Below are 13,641 nucleotides of genomic sequence, written 5' to 3'. Positions count from 1 at the left end.
CAGGAACTTTTTCAGGTGGAAAGGTATTATATCTGTAAAAATTTTACTCACGTTTCTTTAAGGTGGTTGTCTGTGAAACAATAATTATAATAGATAATATTTATTGAACTTAAATTTAATATGTGCTTAGGACTGTTCTAAGCACTTTGCATATTAGTATCTCATTTAATCTTTTTAGGACCCTACAAAGTACATACTGGTGTTATCATTTTGTAGATGAGGAACCTGAGTCCCAGAGAGGTTAAACAACTTTCCCAAAGCCATTGAGTTGATGCTTGGGAGAGCTGAAATTCAAACTCAGGCAGTCCAACTTCACTACACTAGTGACAACTGTGGTCTGCACAGTATATCTGGGCTGGAAAACTGGTTTAACTTCCAGGGGAATTGCCAAGGCACATTTATAGGAACAAGGAGTCTATACCACATCGGGGCAAACCTTGAGAGTGTCTGTCCCATGTGTCAAGCTTTAAAGCTAGAGTGACCCCATTTAAGAAGAAAGCTAATTACTGTATGTTCATGTTAGCTTATTTTTTTAATTTAAAAAAAATTGCCAACATTGTTCTGAGCCATTATTCATGTTGAGTCCTGCTTGCTAAGGTAAAGGCATGTACCCTGATTGTCTAAATAGGATACTAAGAGATCTGCTTAATGAAGCTCATTATAAAATATGCAAAATCTCTTTTTTTCTCCCTTGGAAAGTAAGTTTAACATACCACCTGTCAATTCCTATCACCATAGGGCACTAAATAGTTCAAGAAGTCTGTGTAACAGCACTGTTGAGAGCAAAACAACTATGTGAATATAAAAAGGCTGCCAATTCTTGACAACTCTATAATGGAACTTCCCAAGAATGGCACTAAATTGTTTATAACCAAATCCCTGGTAATAACCCATATTTAAAAGGATTTCTTTCTGCAACTCATCAATACTGTGTGGACATTCACTCTAGATACAATTATAGGACATACTGTTTAGACCCAATTGTGGCCCCTGGTTAGTTCATAGAGAACAGTGTTAATAATTCCTATGTTTAAAAACAAGTGGTTTCATCTATCGTATTTAAAGGTAAGAGGTAAAAGACAATGCCACAATCATTTTGAGAAACTGAGTGTTCAGTCTACCTTGTAAAATATATGGCCTTCAATAGCATTTACCACTGGGTGAAGCATTCAGGAAAAACCATCCATAAGTGGGCCATGGGTGCTTGAGAGCTGGGAGGGAAGTTTCTATGACCTCTGACCTCCCTTATTTGGGAAGGGTGATTCTCTCCTACTGCCACTATGACTTAGTTTCTTGACAGCCTTTAAAAAGCAATTTATAAAGTAAAAGGTGAGTAAGAAATTTTGTTCAATCCCAATAAAAAATAAAGGTTAAAAGTTATAACATAGAAATAGATGAGATTTTAAACAAGATAAAAGCCTGGAGCCAATGAACTAAAAGGTTACAATTTTTTTTTCTAATATAAAAAAGGTTAAGGCAAAAAGCTAAAACCATGAGATGAAACATCTAAAATAATCAAGTAAATTTGATCAAGGTCAAGCACAGAAGCACTGAAAAATGAAAACTGCACTAAGAAAAGAAAATAGCAAGAAAAAATATACTTTTAACATGAAAAAGCAGAAAGCTTTTCAGAGATGAAGGGAGACAACAGAGAAAAAGTAAAAGAGCAAAAATGGGAAAACCCCCTAGAAGCAAGCTCAGCGGATGTGTTGGATCTCAGATGTACTCCTGGGTTATCAGGCAGCATTGCAAGGTGCTGGGGAATGAGCCCCGTCCCATATTGCCCAGTGTTACCTAGAACCGTGAATCCCACACAAGGCCCAGGGGCCCTCAGGACCCCACACGCCTACCATGGCCACAGAAACTTCCCAAGTGACCCCTGTCCTCAGTTCATCAGACCACTTCACTGGCTGTGGGCTAGCATGGTTTTCCAGTCAGAAGGACTCAGTTTCATCCCTCTTTACTAATTGACTGTGTGACTTTGGGCAAGTTTCTTAACCTCTCTGAGTCCCTATCTTTATCTGAGTTGTAAAAATGATGAACAACCTCATAATCACAACACTAAAAGTGTCAATTCATGCGTGTCTCACTATTAGTATTGTTTTTAATTAATTTATTTATTTTAGAGAGAGAGAGCAGGGGAGGGGCAGAGGGAGAGGGAGACAGAGAGAATCTCAAGCAGACTCCCCGATGAGCGCTGAGCACACCTGGGTGCTTGCTCCCATGACCCTGAGATCACCACCCGAGTGGAAATCAAGTCCGATGCCCAAATGACTGAGCCACCCAGGCATCCCACACTCTTAGGATTTTTATTATTTTACTTGTAATGATAGCCCCTGCCAAGCACTAAACAATTTCCAGATGCATCTCACTTCATCCTCACACCCATCTATGGTACCATTACTCATCTCAGTGCCAGGAACATCACCCAAGACTCCCAGATGCTCAGAGCATTTCCAGCAACAACCTTACAGAGAATGTGTATCATCAATGGCCCCTGTGTGAGGAACTCTCATGAATCTCAAATTATAATCCTCTACTGAACGAAGGTGCACAGCCAGGAAGAAAGCACAAGTAGAGGAGATGGAGTAAGTTTTCCTAACTAGAAAGAGGCTCTGGCATGCTACGCCAGTCTTCAGTAGAGTATTGGAACGCTGCCTTAATGATATTCCCTTTGCAACATTTCAGACTCGACAACATACGCGCATTTTCTGTTTAATGCGTTTGATACGGACCACAATGGAGCTGTGAGTTTTGAGGTAAGTCATAGACTTTTTTTTATATATGATTTGACTTTAGACACATTGCAAGAAATTTAGTCTATTTACAGGGAAAATCTGAGTTTGGGTGGTTTAATAACTTTTTTTTGAGACTTTTTTTCTTTATTATTATTGCTATTATTTTAGAACACTGAGCATTAGATCTACCTTCTTAACAAAATTGTAAGTGTATATTACAATATTGTTGACTACAGGTACAATGCTGTACAGCACATCTCTAGAGTTTATTCCTTTTGCTTAACTGAAACTTTATGCCCCTTAGTCACTGCCCATTTCTCCCTGCCCAGCCCCCCACAACCACCATTCCACTCCTTGACTCTAGGAATTTGTCTATTTTAGATACCTCATGTAGGTGGAATCATGCAGTATTTGTCTGTCTCTGATGGCTCAGCATGTCCTCAAGTTCATCAGTGTTGTTGCATATTGCAGGGTAGCTGTTGTGAATAGAGTGGCAATGAATATGGGAGTCTAATACCTCTTTGAGATCTTGATTCCAAATACTTTTGGACAATTATCCAGAAGTAGGATTAGTGGATCACATGGTATTTTTATTTTTGGTTTCTTGAGGAACCTCCATACTGTTTTCCATATAGTTGCTACACAGTTATGATTCCCATTGACAGTGTGCAAGTGTTCCAATTTACTCACATCCTCAACACTTTTTTTAATAAAGATTTTATTTATTTATTTGACAGAGAGAGAGACAGCAAGAGAGAGAACACAAGCGGGGGGAGTAGGCGAGGGAGAAGCAAGCTTCCCGGAGCAGGGAGCTCGATGCAGGGCTTGATCCCAGGACCCTGGGATCATGACCTGAGCCGAAGGCAGATGCCACCCAGGCACCCCATCCTCAACACTTCTTATCTTTCATTTGTTTGTTAATAGCCATCCTGATGGGTGTGAGGTGCTATCTTATTGTGGCTTTTATTTGAGCTTCCCTGGTGATTGGGGATGTTGAGCATTTTTTCATATACCTGGTTGCCATTTGGATATATTCAGAGTAATGTATATTCAAGTCCTCAGCTCATTTTTTATGAGTTGTTAGATATTTACTATTGAGATGAAGGAATTTCTTATATATTTTTGAGACAACCCTTTATCAGATACATGGTTTCCAAATATTTTCTCCCATTTTGTAGGTTGCTTTTTCACTCCACTGATTGTTTCCTTTGCTGCTCAGAAGTTTTTTAGTTTAGCACCTGTTTATTTACTCTGTTGCCCGTGCTTTTGGAGTCCTATCATGAAATCATTGACAAGACCAATATCATGAAGTTTTTCCCCCAGGTTTACTTTTAGGAGCTTTAGTGTTTCAGGTCTTATGTCTAAGTCTTTGTAATCCACGTTGAATTGATAATTGTGTATGGGATAAGGTAAGGATGGAATTTCAATCTTTTGAGTTGGGTATCCAGTTTTCCTAATACCATTTGTTGAAGAGACTATCCTTTCCCTTTCCCTATTGTGTATTCTTGACACCCTTGTCAAAGCTCAGTTGACCATATGTGCATGGATATATTTCTGAGCTTTCTATTCTGTACCATTGGTCTATATGTCTGTCTCTATGCCAGGACCATAGTGTTTGGATTACTATAATAACTTTGTAATATCCTTTGAAATCAGGAATTGTGATGCCTCTAGCCCTGTTCCTTCTTAAGTATTGATTTGGATATTTGTGGTATTTTGTGGTTCCATATGCATTTTTTCTATCTGTAAAAAAATACCACTTGGGATTTTAATAGGGTTGTAGTGAATCTGCAGATAGCTTTGGGTAGTATGAATATTTTAACAATATTAAGCCTTCCAACTCGTGAACTTTGCATTTGTTTGTGTCTTCTTTAATTTCTTTCATCAGTGTTTCACAGTTTTTAGTATGCAAGTTTTTCACCTCCTTAGTTAAGTTTATTCCTAAGTTTTTTATTCTATTCTTTTTGGTGCTATTGTAAATGGGAATGTTTTCCTAGCTTCCTTCTCAGATAATTCATTGTTGATATATAGAAACACAGTAATTTTTGTATGTGATTTTGTATCTTGCAACTTTACTGAATTTATTAGTTCTAGCAGTTTTTTGGTGTAATTGTTAAGATTTTCTATATATAATATCATGTCATCTGATTTATTTTTCTTACCTAATTTCTCTAGCTACGACTACCAATACTCTGTTGAAAAGAAGTGGCAATATTGGGTGTCCTTGCATTTCTCCTGATCCCAGAGGGAAAGCTTTCAATTTTTCATCATTGAGCATGTTGTCAGGTGTGGGCTTGTCATATATGGCCTTCATTATGTGAAGATGCTTTCCTTCTGTTCTTAGTTTGTTGAGAGTTTTTATCATGAAAGAGCATTCAACTTTGTCAAATGCTTTTTCTGCATCTATTGAGATGATCATGTGATTTTTCTTCTTTATTCTGTTAATGTGGGATATCACATTAATTGATTTGTATATGTTGAACCATCTTTCCATCAGGGGGATAAAGATTACTTGGTCATGTTGTATGATCCTTTTAATGGGCTGTTAGAATTTGTTGGAATTTTGTGGAGGATTTTGGATGTATATTTATCAAGAATATTAGCCTGTAGTTTTCTTTTCTTGTGGTTCCTTCATCTGGTTTTGGTTCCAGGATACTGCTAACCTCATAAATGAGTTTGGAAATATTCCTTCCTCTGAAATTGTTTGAAAGAGTTTGAAAAGGATTGGTATTAGTTCTTTAAATGTTTGGCAGAATTTACCAGTGAAGCCACATGGTCCTGGGCTCAGTGCCTGGCACCAAATACATGCTTGATATTTATAAGGTGTTACCAAAGTAGTTATTACACGAGACATTTTTCTAACAAAGCCAATTAATAACGACATTGGTCATCTTGTTAAACAGTAATCTTCTATCACTGAACATAGTCATTCAATGGCTACATGATCGCTCTGTCCACAATGGTATGAAAGATAATTTTGCATCTCACCATATAGTAAGTACTTACTGTGTGTCAGTCACTAATACTAAGTGTTTAAAAATACTATTAGCTATACACAGTAATAATAACTGACTCTTGTTTAGAACTCATTTGAACTCATGAGTCAGGCAATTGTGCTGAGTGCATTATATATACTAGCTTAGTTCATCTTCACAGGTACCATTATTAACTCCTTTTTAGCAGATGAAGAAAGGGAATCATGGAGAGGTTTAGCAACCTGCCCAAGGTCACACAGCTAGAAAGTAGGAGGGCCAGGATTCAAACTCAGGCAGTTTGGCGCCAGAATGCATCTTTTAGCAATTGTTATCCTGCCTGAGAGATGGATATAGATCCCCAGCCCCTCATCTGAAAGCCTCAGAGCCAGCTGAGTTTTGTCATTCACAGCCCGGCAGATTTAGGCAAGTAATACCCTGCATACACTAGTCCATATTATTTAATGTCTCTGGTAGGGTCTGCAGCATGCTATAATCAAATGTGTACTATTCATGCAGTGAAATATGATACATGATAAACATGGCAGGGACTGCTGCTGATGACCAATGTCCATGTGCTCCGCTCGGTGATCTCATGAATAGGCCATAATCCCAGGCTCTCCTGCAGTTAGGTGGAGCCATGACTGAGAGTTACCAAGAGATGTGAGTAGAAGTGACCACATCTCCTTCTTCTCTCTTCCCATCTGTGGGGACTATGAGCTCACATATTTCAATTGGCCCTGCAACAAAGTGGAAGGAGTCCGGATCTCTGAATGACTGCATGGAGCAGAGCACTCTCCCCATTTCACTGTGTGTGAAGTAAGTTTATATGGTGCCAAGTCACTAAGATTTGAAAGTTTTAGTACAGCTGTTAGTGTCCTCTGATTAATATGATAGAGGCAGATTAGATGATAGATAGATGATAGATGATGATAGATCATATGTAGACTGTTAGATGATGGATTGATAGATAGGTAGATAGATAATTAGAAATAGATTAAAAATAGTTTTATGTCAGTTCACTTCAAGTTTTGGCACTAATGAGTTTGGTACTCAAATTTACAAACCAGGATTGAAACGCAGCCCTGCCTAAGTCTCTAAAACCTATGGTTTTTTGGGTTTTTTTAAATAATTTTTTATTGTTATGTGGTTTTAACCAGAGATCATCAAACTTCTCCGTTCAGAGCCAAATAGTAAATATTTTGGCTTTGTGGGCCCTACAGTCTCTATTGTATCTACTCACATCTGCTGTCGTAGCCACAGACAAATCCTAAGTAAATGGGCATTGCTGTGTTCCAATAAAACTTTGTCTACAAAACAATATGAGCCCTGTTTGACTCCCCAGATGATAGTTTTCCACACCCCATTCTTAACCATTATAATAGACTGCCTCCTCCTGAGGGCTTGAGCCACAGTGTTTGCTAGATGACATCTAAGATGGCATTCTATGATCTGATTACTGAATATTATCACCAACTTTCACAATTCGCATTCAATCCATCCCATCCACAAAAATCCCTGGTTACTGACACAATGGTTGGCTACATGATCAACTCTGAACCTTTACCACCATTTCAACAATTACCATCTGCCAAACATTATCACCAGCAGGGCAATGCATACTTCTGAGCAGGTCCCGAATGGCAAGTTTACTTGAATTATTGAAGCTGACTTAAAATAACATTCTGGAATAGCTATACCTGCTTCCTGCAGGTGACATCAGAGCTACGGTTCAAAGCTTCAAGAAAACACCATTCACTGACAATCCAATTCATACTGAATAAAATGTGAGTGGCACTGCCTGGAGACGTTATAAACCAAAAAAGTAATCTCGTCGTCATTCACAGTGATGAGAAAAAAGTGTTTTTCCTCCCAAATATCATTTATGGTTGTGGCAAAACTTTCTTTCTAGGATTAGTCATTTCATCAAATTAAATAGTTATTTTCAGGGCACCTGGGTGGTTCTGTTGGTTGAGCACCAAACTCTTGATTTCGGTTCAAGTCATGATCTCAGAGTCCTGAGATGGAGCCCTACATCAGACTCTCTGCCAGAGTCTGCTTGTCCCTCTCCCTCTCCTACCCCACCACGTGTGTGCTCTCTCTCTCTCTCAAAATAAATAAAATCTTTAAAAAAATAAATAGCTATTTTCTTTTGAGATGTCAGATACCAGTGGGAATTATTTAGGCAATGTTACCAATAAGTATAAAATTCTGATTTTATCACATTTATTAATCATTAGGGTTTATCCGTCTTATATCTCTTAACACAAACACACACACACTTATACAACCTGTACACATAATTCTGTTCTTGTCTAGTGCCCATTGCAGGGAGCTATTGAAAGGAAAGTGAAAGGTAGGTTCAGAAGTCTTCTCATTTCATTTATGCATTTAACAAATACTTATTGAGCATGACTATGTGCCAAACACTCTTCAAAGTGCTGGCTGGGGACACAACAGTGAACAAAAGACACAAATCTTTGTCTTCATGGAGCTTATATTCTCCCATTTTCATGGAATCCAACTGTTTTCACAGTTGAGTCTGTTGCCCTGGGCCCCATCCATACATTTTGTTGATTCCCAGGGAATCTGACCAGGCCACATGTGTCCTGGTTTTTGCTTGTCATCCATCATTCTGGCCTGCTCCTTCCCTGTGGTCTTGCCTAGTTTTGCCATGGGGGTACTCAGCTCCTCCTGCATTTGCTTACCATTTCCTGTAGGCCCTAAGGGCAAGTCCTTTAAACCTCTCATAGCACATGCTACAATGTGGGGTAACAGCAGATGATTACAAGACAGACAAGAAAAGCATACAATAAATATCTGACAGACCACAGGTCAGATTTGTTTTTTAAAATTTATTTTTAAATAAAGGTTTTTTTTTTAATTTTAGACCAGATTTACCTTTATAGAAAAATTGCAAAGCTAGTACAGACAGTTCTCATATACCTCTCATCCAGTTTCCCTATTATTAGTATCACATTAAAATGGAATACTTGCTACAAGTAATGAACTAATATTGATGCATTATCCACTAAAGTCCATACTTTCTTCAGATTATCTTAACTCTTACCTAATGTCCTTTTTTTTGTCCATCCTATATAGGATACCGTATTAAATTTAGCCACTAGATCTCCTTAGGCTCCTCTTGGATGTAACAGTTCTTCAGATATTCCTTGTTTGTGATGACCTTGTGAGTTTTGAGGAGTATGGGTCAGGTGTTTTGTAGAATATCAGATTTGTTTGATGTTTTTTTTCTCATAATTAGCCCGGGGATGTATGTTCTCGGGAGAAAGCCCAAAGAATTAAAGTGCCATATTTTATCACATAAAAGCAAGAGTACATTTTATCAACATTGTTGACTTCTACGTTGGTCACCTGGTTGAAGTAGGGTTGGTTATTCCTCTACTGTAGAGTTAACTCTTTTCCCCCTCTTTCCAAACCATACTCTGGAAGAAAGTTATTCTGCACAGCCCACACTTTAGGCTGGGGGAGTTACATTTCACCTCCTTGAGAGTAGAATATAATTTACATAATTTACATGAAATTCTTCTGCCTGGGATATTTGTCTCTTCTCCTCCACTGAGGAATTTATTCAAGAAGTCATTTATATCCGTATGGACCAATGGAGATTTATTTTGTCTTTTGAGTTTAATCCAATATAACCCTATTTATTTTGTTGCTGAAATTGTTACAGCTTGGCAACTGGGAGCTGTTTCAGTAGACTCCTGTGTCCCTTCAACATTCTCCTATCATTGTGGTTGTTTCTTCTCTTTTGCTGTGTTTCTTTCATCAGACCCGTGTTTTCTGGCACTACAAGATGCTTCAGGCTCATCTTTCGTCTTCCCTGCCCCAGTCCTGAATTAATCTCCAACTTTAACATCCAGCCTCTGTGGAGGCTCCAGAAGTCTCTTCTCATCTAAAAGAACACATGCTTCTCAGTCAGACACAGGGTTCAAATCTAGATACTACCTCTTCTAGCTCTGATCCCTGGGCAGGTTCCTCATTCCCTCTGTGCTTGAATTTCTTCAACGTAAATTGGAAATAATCATGATAGATACCTCACAAAATTGTTGTTTTATTAAATGATGGATTTAAAGAGTTTTGAAAGTTTCATGGCATATAGAAAATGCTCAGTTAATGTTAGTGACCCTGGTTGACATCTGGTCAGTCTCAGAGAATTGATCTCTCTCCGTCTCAGTGTTCCTGGACATGTAACTCTTGGGCTTCTTAGCTGATCTTCTTACAGCTTTCATGGTCACACATATATTTGCATAGTGACACACTTATTTTTAAGAAGCTAAGGGTATTTTCTAATGCATTTATGAATTAATTTTATAGCAAGAATTATGAATTCCTGGCATTCCTTATTTTCTACAAATGTTATTAGGAAGTAGATGAACTGCAAATCACTACGAGTCATTATTTTACATCACCCCACAATTTTGTCCTATAGTAGCAAGAAAAGAGATATGGCCTGTGTTTATATCATACTGTTGTGTATAACCACAGCCCATTGATTCAATTCTAGTCAAAATGAGGCCTGGGCTTTGAGTCAGAGGTCTGGGATTGATTTTTAGTTCCCTGTTCACTGACTATGCCTTGGCTTGGTCCCTTGTTTCCTCTGAGCATCTCTCTACAATATAAAGACTGCAATACCTACTCCCTATGGTTGCATGAGGCTGACATGAAATAACGCACAGAAATTGCCTAACACAGGGCCCCACAGACATCTATAAACTGTAGTCATTATTACTTTTAAATTTCAGTGCTCCCAGGACCCAGGACTTCTACTCCTTTCCTAAGGAAATAAGTCAAAATGATGGGAAATAGAGAACAATTTTACACAGCATCATTTATAATAAAGAAAAATTTTAATTTATTTACATAGCCACCAATAGAAAGTATGGTTAAGTAAATCACAATATATCCATATGACAAAGCAGTGTTTCCAACTCCAAATTACAATCATTAATACATGGTAAAATTAATTTAGAGATTAATGATAAGAATGTTTAAAAAATTAATAGAAGAGAAATGGAAATAATTACTTTCTGGTGTACGTGTATGTGTTTGTGTATGTTCTAGCCTGCCATTTAATATGTAATTATTGTGGTTTGGGGTCCAAAACGTTCAAAAACCATTGTCATAGTATCATTAGATTAAACCATATGAAATTAATATTCTTGCAAATATGATAAAAAATATCAGCAATTTGGGACTCCTGGGTGACCCTGTTGGTTGACCATCTGACTCTTGATCTCAGCCCAGGTTTTGAATCTCAAGATTGTGAATCCAAGCCCAACGTTGGGCTCCATGCTGGGTGTGGAGTCCACTTAAAAAAAAAAATCAGCAATTTCATAGGGTTCAACCTAATATGTAGTAATTTAAATGACGTCACAATGAATTTTCAGTGATGTGGGAAAATGTTTGTAATTTTAAGTGAAATATACATTATTATATATACATACATGACCTTTACTATAAATATGCTACGCATAAAAATGGAAATGTTCATTTTGCATAAGTGATAGGATTATGTGTGATTGCAATTTTCTTCAGTATAGTTTTCTATAATTTTTTACATAAATCAAGCATATTTATGTATACATTTGTTATGTATTTATATTCATTTTTGTTTAAAAATTTGTTAATGTTAAATGGCCTCTAGTGAGATCGAACCAAAGAACTTTCCTCTAACTTAACGTGTCTGTCATCACCTTTTCAGACACTAAATTAGCTAAATAGACAATATTATATATCAAATGAGGTAAGTACATTATCCCTTCTGCATGACAAAATCAGGCCACAAATCTTAGAAAATTTACTTATTATTTTTTAGACATATTGATGCCTGATGCAAACTTCAGATAGTACCTGAAATTGTGTCTTTCAAATACTTCAAAAAGTGGCTCAACTACTGTGGAAGCTTAATTCCAATCACAGGAGGTCATACCAGAGAAAATAAGCAACCTTTAAAAATTTCATGAACATACATAAGAAAGCATAAAATTAGAAATACACCAAACACGTGTATGATTTTCCATACCAAATCTGTTCACTAACTAGCTAGTTAACATTTTTAACCTTTGGTAAGTCACTTAATGTTGTTTTCCCAACTATAAACAGGACTATTTATTGCAAATACCCTAAACACATGATTATAAGCCATATTGCTCTTAGAGTGGCAGATAGGGAGGCAGGATGTTGGTTTGCAACCTCAGTAGTTCCTCTGGTGAAATTCCAAACTGGCCCCCTGCAGCCAGACAGTGAGGAGAGACTGAAGAAAGAGACAAGCCACTCCAGAATGGTAGGTGGCAGGTGTAATTAGTAAGGGAACTTACCTGTGAGGCTTGTCATGGGCAACTTCAAGACAAGTAAATCTCTGTACTGTCCACCAGAACCTTAAAAAATTTTATGGAGGCCTTAATGGAATTCAGTCACATATACAGTCCAGATGGTCTCAACAAGACCTTACTTTCTCAAGGCTACATCCTTGAAGTGGCTCCTTTTCCAGAAAGGGTGGGCAGACCATACATTCCAAGGACAGGGGAGGGGCAGGAGCCTTGGACTGCCTGGGCCAGCTTGTGGGTCAAGCAATGGTCATGTCCTCTTGATGACCTCCTCTGACAGAGGAAGACTAATGTCCCTGTCATAGCAACCAGAACTAAGGCACTACGCAAAAATTTGAAAGATACCGAAAAGCTCACAACTGAACAAGGCTGGGATATTATAAAGTCAAATCTTTATGCCTTTTTCCTTCTTTTGCTTTGATCATAAGAGAATGGAAACCACAATTCAGTACCAATCATTTTTGTGCATTAGGGAACAGATGCAAGATTTTTTTCACAGATAAAAGGTAATTATGCAAAGTACTCCAAGAATTTTCTTTTTCTTTCTTTCTTTTTTTTTTTTAAGCCTTGTGTCTCCTACTCGATAGATTTCAGTTACCATTCAGAAAAGCGTGGAGCAAAAACCACATAAAATACACTGAGTTTCTCATTTTTCTTTTCTACAAGTAAGGAATCATTCTTCTTTTGAAATAACTGTTTATTGATATCATCCTGCCAGATGGTATATTACAAGGTAGAGGGGTGCTCAAGGTCCACTGCCATCTTTTAATGTAAGTAGTTTTGGGATACATAGTACTTAACAGGAAGATGTGAATCAGCTGTCAGCTTGTAAATCAGGATATTTTTGTTTACAAATAATAGAAAATCACATACTAACAAAAACAATGTGATGAGTTTATTGGCTCACAGAAAGAAAAAGTCCAGAGATAAGGATGGCTACAACTAAGGGTGGGCTCTCCCGTGGTCACAAAAGATGCCAGCCGCTCCTTGGCTCCAAGCTTTACTGTTCATGTCGAGTAGACGTGGACTGAGTTCAGTTGTATGCCAACCCAGATCCAATTGCCTTGACCAAAGGGATAATATACGCCTCTTGACTTTGCTCAGGTCACAGCTCCATCACTACAGCTAGAGGTGGAGAGCACTTCTGCAGAATTGGATGAAGCACCAAGTGGAAATTAGCGGGGGTTTAGTAGGAAGGCAACCAACAAAAGTCCATATGTGACTTTAAAACTGCTTTTCACTGTTGCTCTGGTCTGCTCCATTTGGTGATAGGGTCAAAGCCATTGATGATTTCTGTAGGCCAGTGGTTCTCAAAGTGTGATTCCTGAATCAACAGTATCAGTATCCCCTTGGAATATGTTAGAATTATATATTCTTGCACCCCAACCTAGACCTAATGAACCTAGACCTAGACCTCTCCTGAGGGTGGAACCCAGCAAGCTGTGTTCTAGCAAGCCCTCCAGATGATTGTGTGGCAAGCTAAATTTTGAGAACCAATGCTCTAAGCATGTCTTCAAAGACTTTGTATCCAGCCCCCCTTTTCAACTGAGAGCACATAACTATTACTTTGTGATTTAAAGC

General features: G+C 38.0%; 1 protein-coding gene across 8 annotated transcripts in view; it reads left to right on the top strand.

Annotated features, from left to right (window-relative positions):
• Window positions 1-13,641, top strand: part of KCNIP4 (potassium voltage-gated channel interacting protein 4) — a 1,115,095-nt gene that overhangs the window by 1,091,257 nt on the left and 10,197 nt on the right. For all 8 annotated transcript variants that reach the window (XM_073891480.1, XM_073891479.1, XM_025887750.2 and 5 more), the window contains one exon: window positions 2,689-2,759. In XM_073891480.1, the coding sequence (XP_073747581.1) occupies window positions 2,689-2,759 (71 nt within the window). The remainder of the gene's footprint in view (window positions 1-2,688; window positions 2,760-13,641) is intronic.

Source organism: Callorhinus ursinus, unplaced genomic scaffold (assembly GCF_003265705.2).
Source record: "Callorhinus ursinus isolate GAN/ISIS: 27379988/994484 unplaced genomic scaffold, GSC_fseal_2.0 scaffold4, whole genome shotgun sequence".
Lineage (NCBI taxonomy): Eukaryota > Metazoa > Chordata > Mammalia > Carnivora > Otariidae > Callorhinus > Callorhinus ursinus.
The sequence above is the reverse complement of the archived record's forward strand: the minus strand, read 5'-3'. Positions and strand labels throughout refer to the sequence as shown.